Source organism: Solanum stenotomum, chromosome 11 (genome assembly GCF_019186545.1).
Source record: "Solanum stenotomum isolate F172 chromosome 11, ASM1918654v1, whole genome shotgun sequence".
NCBI classification, from domain to species: domain Eukaryota; kingdom Viridiplantae; phylum Streptophyta; class Magnoliopsida; order Solanales; family Solanaceae; genus Solanum; species Solanum stenotomum.
Window position 1 is genome coordinate 11,021,005 of NC_064292.1, and position 13,501 is coordinate 11,034,505.

The window sequence follows — 13,501 nt, forward strand, 5'->3', positions numbered from 1 at the left end:
TTAAATATTCAAAGGCATATGAAAAGTACTATAAATTGCAATTTTTTGCCTATCAAAATAACAAAAAATACATCATAAAATGTTAGTCAAAGTTCTTGTAGTTTAAAAACTCTAAAATAAGAAACCATAACAATTAAAAGTAAAAAGAGAGTACCAAAACAGAGATACAATTGATGGCTGCAGGTTCTGATTTTGTACTCTCAAAAGTCTTCCTGCGTAGCATAATTATGTATAGACAGAGGGGCAAGCAAATAAAATTGTACACCAACAAGAGAATTATGAAAACAATATGGTTAGGGCAAAATATTGTGTACCACACTTAAATTAACATTAGTCCCAAACTGATCCGCATTTGATTTTATCAAAAGATTCATTCAGAATCTGTAAGCTCTGCAATTGAAATAAGGTCCGCCCAAACAAAACAGTAATAACCCTTCAACAAGGGAAACGAGTGTGGGGTTTTTAAGCTTTAACCCACTCTTCAAGATTTTGAATTATTACAAAAAGGCACAAGGAAAAATGATAATTAATTGTCTCCCCAACTGAATACTCAAATGTAACACCAAAAAGATTTTCATCACCATCTAAATTCTAAAAGGATGTTACGAGGCTGACTTAGGCACCGCCAGATCCGTATTTCTTTCCCAAAACCAGAACCTGAAGCTTGTCATATCCGGCCAACACACCAGCACCGGCAACAGCTCGGAGGATGTTAGCACCAGCACCCTTGAACAGAGATTTGGGACCCTCATTCTTGACGATCTGGGAGAATGCATCGAGCGAGCTCTTGTACTTAACCGCCTCACCGGATGTCATCATCATTCTTCTTCTTACCGTATCAATTGGGTAAGAAGCAAGACCAGCACCATTGGTGATGAGCCAACCAAGTCCAAAGCTAGCAAAGAAACTATCCTGTATACAGCACCATAATAAGGGTCAGATACTATAGTTTTTTATACTAAAACATTTATTTATCCATATTAACCTCACAAAAGAAACTCAATCAATTACAATTATCCACTTTCTAGCAAACAACTCAAGGAAGACGAAAATATCAGCTGAAATTGACAATCTTTTACGAAAAATGCTGAATTCTTATCACTCTCCCACAATAAGTCCTAAACATTGTCTTCTCCAACATGAAAACATTCATGCATATATACAGCCAACAAAATGGCAAGACCAACAATATTTTGGTTTGACACAGCAAACGACAATATTCAGAATAGTATAAAGACATGAACAAGCAGAGCAAAGCCAACATATACAAACACTAACCTGCAGGTTTCCTGTCAAGAGGACAGGCTTCAAGGAGTCGTACATTCCAAAGTACAAACCACGGTAAACAATGATACCAACACATGAAATGTTGAATCCACGGTATAGACCAGCAATTCCATCAGATTTAAGTGTCTTCTTGTAGACATCAACCAAACCATTGAACTGCCTCTCACCTCCCTTCTTTGAAGCCTTGGCGTCATTAGCAAGACGGGTACGAGCATAGTCCAAGGAGTAGACAAAGAACAAAGAAGAAGCACCAGCAGCGCCACCTGAGGCAAGGTTGCCAGCAAACCACTTCCAGTAGCCATCACGGTCCTTCTTGAAGTTGAAGAGTCTCTTGAAGTAGTCCTTGAATGCAAAGTTCAGGGCCTGTGGAACAGAGCATCAGTCAGTCAATGCTCGACTTGAGCAAACAACAGAGCAATAAATGTGCATGTATCTTTGATGCATAAATTACAGCCCTCAAAATGAAGACAAATGGTAAACCTGAGTGGGGAAATAACGGATAACATTAGCAGTGTTTCCTCTCCATAAAGACCCAAAACCTTCTTCCTTAATTGTCCTCCCAAAACATTCGCCAATTCCCTTGTATGGTTCTGAGAGCCTACCAGCCTTGAGCATCTCATCTTGATTTTGGATCAATAGTTTCACACGCTCAATTGGGGCAGCAGCGGTCTTTGATACAGCAGCAGAAACTCCACCCATGAGAAAGTCGGTGGCAAAAGCTGCAAGTCCTTTCTCTTGAGGAGCCTGCACAAACACAGGTGAGGCATTTGAGGTGATCAATGATAGATCCTGAGTGGCTTGGCCTCTCTGCAGTCCAGCATTGGAGTAGTTGCCATAAGCAAAATGCCTCTGGTAAATAGCAGGCTGAACGCCCCCATAGCGAGCATGGACATCTTGGGATAGACTAGAGCGCAAGTGCAGCTGGTTAGCTGCCTTCTGGAAAACAGTTGGATGCTGGTTCATATCTGCCATGGCAACGTTTAAAAAAGTCCTGCACAGATTGAACATGAATCAGATCTCTATGCTTAAGCTCAACATTGACAAAATAAGTCCATAAATCCAGCAAAGTACAAAAAAACTGCTGCCATAAGCACTAGGAGTTCTCGTCATTCATCTTCTGATCAGCACGCTAAACAATTAAGACCATCTATCTAATCACAATATATACATACCCCAACACAAACTTAAAAACATTACTGAACATAGTATTCTCACATTTACCTACCATTTGAAATGGCAATTCCTTTGCTGCCTTAGAAATGTCTACAGCTACCACTTTAATGATCTCTACTTAGCAATTAAAGTAGGCAAAACTTTAACTCAAAATTTAATGTTTAAAGTCTAATGATAAATCTTGTTCAAGTCAAATCTCAAAATATTTTATGCTGGAAAATGTGCATTAAAAGCTCAACCAAACAACTTCACACAAAAAGAATATATTTCACAATTAGCACAAATTCAAATAATAAACAAGAATTAGATTTACAAATCTTGAATTGCATCAATTCCAATTTCATTAGCTGATTTAGATTTACAAACAGACCGCCATATCAATTTCAGAATAATGTTTAATATCTTGTGCACAAAGTACTAACAGTATGCATAGCATGCTTGCACTAATTGAGTCCTATAATTATATAACATAAGACAGCCCTAATATATATAGATAGTAAGATTCCCCTGATTCAACCTCAATGCTAAATTCGAACATGAATCAACTCGTAATTCATTAATAAATTTAAACAATAAAATTAGACTTCCTCTGACCCAAGTTTAAGTCGATAGTACTTCCTTCATAGTCTGCCACATTTTTCTTATAATAAAAAGCAATTTAATACTTATACTACCAATTAGATTATTTACAGCCACAAAAACATATACATAGCTTGTTTTAGATCACACATTTAAAAAATTATTCTTTCTTAAACTCGGTGACTAGTCAACCCTAGTCAACCGCAATCAAATAAACTGAGGATGGACTATATAAAGTACTACAACCAGCAATTCTACAAATCATTCAGTAAAAATCTACTAAAAATCACTATACGTTGTCTATGGAGCAGCACAACGAATGAACATAGCAATACTATAACTCATTGACCAGATCTGCGGACTCAACAGTCAAAACATTCATCCACAACTAAAAAGGCATTGAAAATCACAAATAAGATCAGATCCATTAAACTAAATCACATTTCTAGCAAGAAAAAAAAACAGATCTCCATAACACCTTCAAAACTACTCAGAAATGAACCGCACTAGGGTTACAAAACAGAACAATCACTATATTTTACAGATCTAATCAGAACACAGCAAAAAAAAACAGTAAAATGAACACATATACATAAGCAAAACGGAGATCGAAAATCTGAAAAAAAATAAAACTAAACGATCTATATGTAGCCATTAGAGAAAGAGAGAGATTATACCTTCGTTCAACTCGCCTCGAAAGTAGTGATGGAGAGGAGAAGAACGAGGAGATGATGATGAGAAAGAGGGGTGAAAGGAGTTGAAATGGCGAAGGCAACACTGCTATATATATTGGTTTTATTGGGTTAGCTGCCTCACTGACCTATTTTTGTGAATATTTTTGTAGGAATTTGACTTTTAACCCCTACTTCGCGGGCGCATGATTCCATTTTACGACCTCTTTCTTTAGGTATTGGTGGTTTGAAATTTATTGATTTGATTGATGTAAATTTATAGAACTTTCATTTCAAAATAAGTGAATTGTTGATATTTTTTTTCATAGTTCAAAATAAGAGAACTGTTCAAAGTTTAAGGGAGTTGTTTATGTAGTCATTTCATTTCAAAATAAGTGAGTTGTTTCAAAGTATTGCTATGGCGAAATTCAAGATTGATTCTTGAAAATGTGTAGGTTACATTGAGTGTTACTTTTTTTGGTTTGTAAGTATAGAAAGAGATCTTGTTACATAAGTTAATTATATAACAAAATCTCTCTCTATACTTACAAATCAAAAATCTCTTGTACCACTGTTTGTTTTAGTAGTAGATGATATAACGACCCTCTAGGTTGTTTTGACCACTAGACCTATTTCTATCATAAAAGACTCTTCCCGTAAATATTAAATAGGCTTTTGAACTTTCATTTAACTAAAGTTATTTAATCTATGGATATTCTTTTAACTAACTAATTTAATTGGTGGTTAATGGGTCAAGTCCATAGTGTATTTAATATCCTTTGAGACTTGGTATATAGGTAACAATAAATTATAGCTTAAAGGAATATAAAATATATTTTTTTATTTCGAGTCATTGCACGCACCTGCTTGGGCATCGACAAATACTTCACTTGATGATAAACGATAAATCTTAATAGATCTCAAATGAATATAATACCTCAAACTATGGGCCTCATCCATGATTAGTCTAGTCAACTCATCTATCCACATATGTCACGCCCCAAACTCGAGTGCCTTAACTGGCTCCTAATGCCAAAACTCAGGCCCGAGCCGACCCTATTGAACCATTTGCTACTAGCGCATGGCAGCCACACGCAATCAAGAAAACAAATAAGTATATCTCGGCTTAAAACTAAGCTCTTGGTCGGCAAAGCCCCTGTCAACTGATCTATAAAAGAAACAGCTACTCTAGGAGATCATATAAATAAATAGTCAACTAGCACAAAAGTCCTGATTGGACCGTCGAGGCCACCATGATATCTATACCAAAACTAAAAGCATGTATATATCAATACAATACATCAAACAGCTCACAAGCTTCAGCAAACCAACAACATAGGCCAGTATGGCCATAACGTAGCTATACACCCCACACACTAGTCTGCAAGCCTCTAAGAGTAGTAAAGATTAGCGGCACAGGACCCCAGCCTACCCATAAAGATATATACAACAAAAGGTAACAAACCTCCCAACTCTGGTAGCTCCAGAGAAAAGGGGCTAGCCAACCGGATAAAAGTCAATCCTGCTGCTGAGGAGGTCTACTCGGTCGTCTGTCAGGACCTGCATGCATGAATGCAGCTCCCCAAAGCAATGGGGAGTCAGTACAAAATAATGTACAAAGTATGAAAGGCAATAGACCAATAGGAGGTATCCTGATTTACTGGAATAATCTGATAAACAAATCAAGGATAAGATAAGAGTACTGACCTACTCCTAAATCTAAACTTATCAAAAATAATAAAACAACAACCTAACCAAGCCCTCATAAGCTCGGCAGGTACAAATAGCACACAAGACCACCTATTCATGCCCCCATAAGCCGGAAGGTGCCAATCAGCCTATATACCTCTATCGGTAGTCCTCTATCCCTGTAGGCAGTCACATAGCCCTCTTAGGCATTAATATAGTCCCGTAGGCAGCACATAGATCTCTTAGGCATCAACATAGCTTATAGACAACTCATAGCCCTCTTAGGCAACAACATGGCCCTGTAGGAAGCACATAGCCTTCTTATGCGTCAATATAGTCCTGTAGGTAACTCATAGCCCTTTTAGGCATCCATATAGCCATGTAGGCATAACATAGCCCTTCTAGGTGTAGATCACATTTCTGCAGCTAACGACAATAGCCTTAAGGACAACAATAACAATCCAATCGCTAAAAGCGAGCAATTTAGTTATAAGCAACCTACACAAATAACCTCTAAGTCGTGTCCAACATAGGGACGCTACTAACTGAATAAGAATCTCGACAAGGGAGGATTATATCAACTCGAGCAGCTAACAATCAACAATAATGGCTACAAGTGTAACAAGGATAACAACCCAATTACATTGCTCCTAAGTTTTAAGGAAACATGTCGTAAGTAGGGAATAACCTTAACATACCTTTCTAATGAACGCTCGAAAGACTGTAGTTCCTTCACAGAAGTTGTTCCTTATGTCCTAAGCTTCGCAAACACTATATATACACAGCTGGTACGCACCTATAAACAGTTCATAATTAATCTTAAATTGGCAGATTTGCCATATTGCCCCAACTTGTCAAAACGTCCGTAGAAATTCATAAAAACAACCATAAAAGGGTCCCGAGATGATTATCTTAGTTAACCAAGTGTAAACCTTGAAGAAACACCAATAACTACAAATTTATATCTTCAAAAGCCAGCTCCAAACACAGCTAATAGAAGGGAAAAACTATTGTCACGTGTAGGGATTATGTTTCTAGGCACGGGGGCAGTGTTTAATGGTAGAAATTGTCAAAAACTAAGCTTCATCATGCTAGCACTCCATAGGAACCCTCTCTTAAGCTTTCTCTCTGGTTTGGAACTGAAATGAAATGTTTTCATGGCTTAAAACGTTAAATAAGCCGACATACCATATATTTTTACCCGACCCGAATTCTCCCCCAGCAATCCCTAGTAAAACCCTCATAACTTTTTACTCTGATATCGGTTTGATACGGAATTTTGTGCGTTGTAAACTAGACTTGTAGGCCTTCGATTTAATGAGTGATAGGCCTTCTAACTCTTTATATATTGGGATAAAACATCTAAGACATTTGACCCAAATTTTAGAGAAATCTTTAAAAAGGAACTTACGATAACTTTCGTCAACTTTTATTTTGCCACTTACTTAGCTTCAAAACTAGAGATACAACCCTTGAACACTTAAAATATGACATACCACATTATTTTTAATTTATTACTCACCTTCCTTGTCTTTCCACGAAGATACGAGTTAATTTAGACGTTTTAAAAAGTCAAGGTGTTACAACATATGTACGATCTTTATCCTCAAAACAACCTAGCGGGTCGTTACATCATCTACCACTAAAACAAACGTTCGTCCTCGAATGATAAAAGAAATAAAAGCAATTGAACATTAAAAACAAATGGGGATATCTGATCCACATGTCCGACTCGTGCTCCCACATAGCCTTCTCAACTGGATATTGCTTCCATTGAATCCTTACAGAAATAATTTCTTTTGACCTCAACTTTCAAATTTGTCTATTCAATATAATAACCAGTTCCTCTTTCAAAGTCAGATTCTGATCAAGTAACACTAAATCCAACTGAATCACATGAAAACCATCTTGATGGTACTTATTCAACATCGAAATATAAAGCACAAGTTGAAAACTCGACAAATCATGTGGCAAAGACAACTCGTAAGCCACCCCGCCAATATGCTAAACAATCTCGAAAGGACCAATGTGCCTTAAGCTAAACTTGCCTTTCTTTACAAATCTCATCACACCCTTCATAGGTGAAACCTTTACTAGAATCCACTCTCCAGCCATAAACTTCAAATCAAGAACCTCTCGATCTGCAAAACTCTTTTGCCTACTCTAAGCCGTGAGAAACCAATTTTGAATCAACTTGATCTTATCAAAGGACTTTCTCAAGAAATTTGTACCCCACGGCCTAACCTTAAATGCATCAAACCAACCAATCAAATATCAACATTTTTTATCATACAAAATCTCGAATGGTGTCATCTCAATGCTTGAATGATAACTGTCATTGTATGCAAACTCCGCTAAAGACAAAATCTGATACTAAGGATCACCAAAGTCGATCACGCATGCCCGCAAGATGTCCTCAAGGACCCGAATAGTCTATTCAAACTAGCCATCAATCTGAGGGTGAAATGTTGTACTAAGATTCTTTCCGAGTTCCCAACTCCTTCTACATAGACCTCCAGAAATGAGATGTCAATTATATACCTCGATTTGAAATAATAGAAATGGACACCCCATGCAAGCGAACTATCTCCTGAATGTATATTTTTGGTCAACTTCTTTAAATTATAAGTAGTTTGAATGGATATGAAACATGCAGACTTGGTCAATGAATTCACGATGACCGATATAGTATCCAACATACCCAAGGTACATGGTAACCCTACCACAAGGTCCATAGCAATCCGCTCTCACTTCCTTTCAGGTATGAACTCCTTCGAGTCACACCTCTAGACTTTCAGTGTTCATACTTCACTTGATGGTAAACAATACATCTTAATAGACATCAAATGAAAATAATACCTCAAACTATAGGTCTCCTCCATGATAAGTCTAGTCAACTCACCTATCCAAATAACATATGTATGATCTTTTTCCTCAAAACTCCCTCACCATGAAATATTTCCTCCTTGGCTTCTCCTTATCGCCCTTTATCTCGAATCTTACACAAATTAATATCACCAAACTGTCGAATCCGAATTCGCTTCAATAAGGACTACCTCACCTCCATGTAAGCCAAAACTCTATTAGATTCTGAAACATCAAGTCTTACAAAGCAATTGGCTTAGGATTGGACATCCATAACCAAATGACGCTCTCCCACATGTAACAAAGGTAGACTACCCATTCTCACCGCCTTTCAACCTAAGATATCTACTATCACATTTGCCTTGCCCTAATAATAAAAGATAGTCATCTCATAGTCCTTGAGCAACTCTAATCAACTCTGTGTTGTACAATCCACCACAAACATACACCAAAATTGATAATCAACCATTTAAAGCTAAATATCCAATCTTTGATGATAAATCTTGGGTTGTATTTCAACTTTTTCGCATTTTATACTTAGTTAAAGACTTAGAGTTTGGGATGTTCTACTTGTCGCTTACTTTTTCCATATTTATATTTAATTGAATTGGTAAAAGTGTTTGGTTGGCTTACCTACTGGTTGGGGACATAGGTGTCGTCACAACTTGTGATTTTGGGTCGTGACATTTTTGATAAATATCATGCTTATATCTATTCCAGTTTAATAACCATAAAACTATAGTTATTTTTGTAAGTTGTTCTAAGAAATATTTCGAAAGCACTTATTAAAGTGCTAAAACTATTTTTAAAATAAAAAATTGCATGTTTGGATAAAAGTGTTTAAGCTGAAAAAAAGTTGTTGATGTATTTGGTACACAAATATTGTTAAGCATTTTTAGTCAAAATATCTTAGATACCCTTAAAGTTGTTTAACATTATAAAATGCTAATTATTATAAGTTTTCATTTCTAAAATAAATCGAATTAAAATTAATTATATTTTAATTAAACTTCAATAGAAATTGATTATATAAGTTAATTTATATGTGTAAGTTACTTTTAATTTTTTAAATATATGATTTTAATAAAGCACATACAAATTTTGAGATACTTTTTTTATTTATATTTATAAATAATAATGACTATATTTCCAAATAATTTATATGAAAAAAGTAAAAGAATGGGAACATAATATAGAAGGAAAAAAGTAGGAGGAGAATAATAAGGAGATTATAAAAAAAATTAGGGATAAAGAAATATAATTATTGATTAAATATAAATGTCTTTTAAATCAAAAAGAAATAGTAAGGGGGGACCAACTTGTAACTTTTGACTTTAAAAAATAAATTTAATTTATTTTAAGCATTTTTTTAATTTATCAAATATTTCAAAAGATTAAAATAAATTTAAAAGCTAGTTAAGTCAATTAAAAACCCCTCTAAGGTTATTGAAAGAGAGAAGGAAGAACGAGATTTTATAATTTGACTATAAATTATTCAATAATTTAGGCTTAAATTATATTTTGGGTCAAAAGCCACAAAGTGGGCATTAGAATTTGTGGCAGCCACTCAATGTAGTTACTCCATCTTAATATTCTAGTACTATTTGTTTCTAGAAGTGTTCACCAGTATTTATTTCTTATCAATTCTTACACAAAAATTAGTACTCCCTCTGTCTCTAATTACTTGTCCATTTTTAAATTGGCATACCTATTAAGAAAATAATTAATGACATAGTGAATTTACCATTTTACCCCTATTAATTGTGTAGTGGATGTAAAGTTGTACATTTTTCAAAGTAATTAATCATTTAATTGAGGGTATAATAGGTAAAAAAAAATTGTCCTTTCTTGATTTGTCAAAATGGACAAGTAATTAGGGACAACTATAAAAGAAAAAGTGAACAAGTAATTAGGGACAGACGAAGTAATAAAGATTGTTGTTTGACCAATATATTTATTATTAATTTTTTAATCTTTATTTATATATGTGCCTCTTAATTCTAGAATAATTAATGTTAAGGGCAAAATTGAAAAAAGATAATTAATTCTCTCTTGATTGTTTAAATTGATAACTACTCCCTCTTTCCATTTTTACTTGTCATCTTGCGTTTTTCGAAAGTCAATTTGACTAATTTTCAAAATTAAATTAGATTACATTAATTTAATATTTTAAACAAAAAAATTAGATATTCAAAAATTATATGAAAAGTACTATAAATTACAATTTTTTGTATATCAATATGATGAAAAACTACATCATAAAATGATAGTCAAAGTTCTTAGTTTGATTCTAAAAAAGGAAACCATTACAACTAAAAGTGGACGAAGAAAGTATTCCCTTCATTCCAAAATAATTGAATTGTTGAGACACTTTCATAGTTCAAATTAACTTAATTGTTCAATCTTCAAGACTACTTTTAGAATATTCTTCTATTTTTATCCTTCATTTGTATTTTCTATGTGAGTCAAAAAACTTTAATTGCTTTGAATTATTTTCTTGGATATTTCTTACATTAATGTGGCTGAGATTCATAAATTTTTGTTAAGGTTTAACCTCCAAAATTTGGTTTCAACAAAACTTTTGTTTAGTAATTTTAAGAGTAATGTATTAAATTTTGTACTAGAAATGAATTAAAAATTCAGTTAGTATTGAGATTGGTTATTATAATTAGGGAAAATACATAAAAATCCTCCTGAACTTGGCGCGAGAACTTACTTTAGTACTTAAACTACACGGGTGTTTATATACCCCTTAACATCTTTTATGTGAATTATTTTCAACCCTCTGAACACTAGCCTTGTGCGCGTGTTGTTACAGCTTAAAACGGCGCGTTAGTCATCTTTTAACATTTTTTTAAAATTAAATTTGCCCCTTCAATGGTAATATCCGACCCATTACCCATTTGAAGAACAATCTTCACTTTTTAAGAACCTTAGTTACCTCTTCTCCCTCACCAACTCAATCATCCAAAAATGGTGACCTAATTTATTATATTTTTCTTGATTTTTCTCAAATCTTAGCTCTTCAAACCTAAAAGTTGAATCTTTGAAGGAATTATTGTTCTTCAAAATGTAAGATTCAAACTTATTCTTCTTCATCTATTATTTTGATTTTTGTTTCCTCACTTTTCAATTCTTCCAGATTGTTTATCAATTTTTCAAGATTGTCGTTACTTCTTGAACAAAATTGTAGCACACAATGCGATCAATTACTTCATGCTAACGAAAGAAAAATCTTGAGATTAGGTCTTGTAGATTTGAGAGAATGAGAATCGGGCTTAGAGATTTAGGGATATTTGTTTAGAAATGGGTCGGGTTATATTTTGGGAACGGGTGGATTATATAAAACGGGTAAGATATTTTTTAAACCCTTAGCGACGTGGACCAATGAAAACGCACGTGTGTAACAATGCCCAACCTTCAACTAGGCTGGTGTTCGGAGGGTTGAAAATAATTCACATCAAATATGTTAAGGGGGTATATAAACACCCGTGTAGTTTAAATATTAAAGTAAGTTTTTGTGCCAAGTTCAAGGTTTTTTTTTGATGTATTTTTCCTTATAATTAATGTTTAGTCATTTAAAGATTAATTTGACAATAATTAATAAGGGTAAAGATGAGAAGTAGTGTATAATTTATGTCGTAATTGTTTTTTCTTAAAGGGTGTGAAACACTCCCAACAATTCAATTATTTTGAAATGGAGGAAGTATTTTGGAACAAATATTTTTAGTACTCCCTTTTTACTTGTCCAATTTGACTTACTTGTCATTTTTGACAAATCAAGAAAATACAATATATATTTTTACATATTATACCCTTAATTTATTTAGAAAGTTAATGTTTTCGAAAAAGGTCTAACCTCTTTAATGAGTAAATTGATTTTGAAATTCTATCAATTAATATGGGTAAAATGGTAAACACACTATGTCAATTATTATTTTCTTAATATGTGTGTCAAGTAAAAATGAACAGGTAAATAGGAACATAGAAAATATGTATGACAACTAAAAAGAGACGGAGGGAGTTTTCATTTCAAAAAATAAAAAATCTTTATTTTTTCGAGTTAAACCCAAATAAACAAATTAAAACAAAAAAAATATTATTTTCTCCGTGTGTTATAAAATTGAAAGTCAATGATGAGGCGTTTGGTATGTGGGAAAAGGAGTGTTGGCGTGCTGTGGAAATTGTCTTCCGCGTGAAAACTACGGAAACGAAAGTTGGTATATTTTGCCTTTTTCAATGGAAGGTTATAAGTTTGACAAGTAATCAAAAATATCAAATTGAATTTGGACATTGCCTTTTAAGATGGACTTTAGGACGTTGGCCTTGGCTAAATGCATCTATCATATTTTTTTCAATGGAGTTAATGTCTCCTTAGTCAAGTTTTGTCCTTTCACATTTCCATTTATTTTTTTATTGTTATATATGAATATAATAAATATAGTTGTCTAATATCTCAAGAACAAGAAATATGGAAATACAAAGGGGTGGGGGTGAGAGATGAAGAGAGAGGATATAACTTAAATAAACATATGAATATATTTAGTTAGCGTTTGACCATAAATTTCCAAATATTATTTGGGTGAAATTTCACCATATATTTGACCATAGTATTTGGGAAACATATTTCACTTTTTAGAAAAATATGATTATACCCGTAGGTTTTAAAAACTATCAAAACTAACCATAAGTTTGTATTACAAGTCAATTGGATCTTCGTTGCAACAAATAACAAGTAGTGTCCATGACACTAGAGCAATGTGGTAGTTTGGAGTGAGTGCAACAAACATCATTCTATACGTCGTAAAGTAGACAAAGCACATGACTTTGTTATCCTGAGCTGATTGTTCATCATTTTCCTCAATAACCATATCATCACTTTTATATTTACTGAATATTTCATCACTATTTTGGTGTTCACGTAAAAAATTATGTAATTCAACGCAAACAACAATTATAGAGGGTGTTTTTGTAAAAGATAAAAATTTGGTATAAAATTTTAATTTTTAAAAGATCCCAAATAATGAGATTTGGCCCAAATACTAGTAAAAACTAGTATTTGGGAATTTGGGATATTTGCCAAAAATATTTGTCAAATAATAGCAAATTGTATGGACAAACACTATTTGATAAATTCCCCCCCAAATAGAGTCGCCTAATATTTTTTAAAAAGTAGAAATACAAAGAGAGAAATGAAAATACATAATACAAAGAAGGAAAGAGAGAGAGGGGGCCGA

General features: G+C 33.7%; 1 protein-coding gene across 1 annotated transcript; it reads right to left on the reverse strand.

Annotated features, from left to right (window-relative positions):
- Positions 1-336: 336 nt before the first annotated feature.
- On the reverse strand, positions 337-3,873 carry LOC125843596 (ADP,ATP carrier protein, mitochondrial). Its single transcript, XM_049522732.1, has 4 exons — positions 3,717-3,873; positions 1,768-2,278; positions 1,279-1,650; positions 337-912 (listed from the first exon to the last, which is right to left on the reverse strand). Exons 2-4 carry the CDS (start codon positions 2,257-2,259, stop codon positions 616-618), a joined length of 1,161 nt encoding a protein of 386 aa, XP_049378689.1. The 5' UTR covers positions 2,260-2,278; positions 3,717-3,873; the 3' UTR covers positions 337-615.
- Between the last annotated feature and the right edge of the window lie 9,628 nt (positions 3,874-13,501).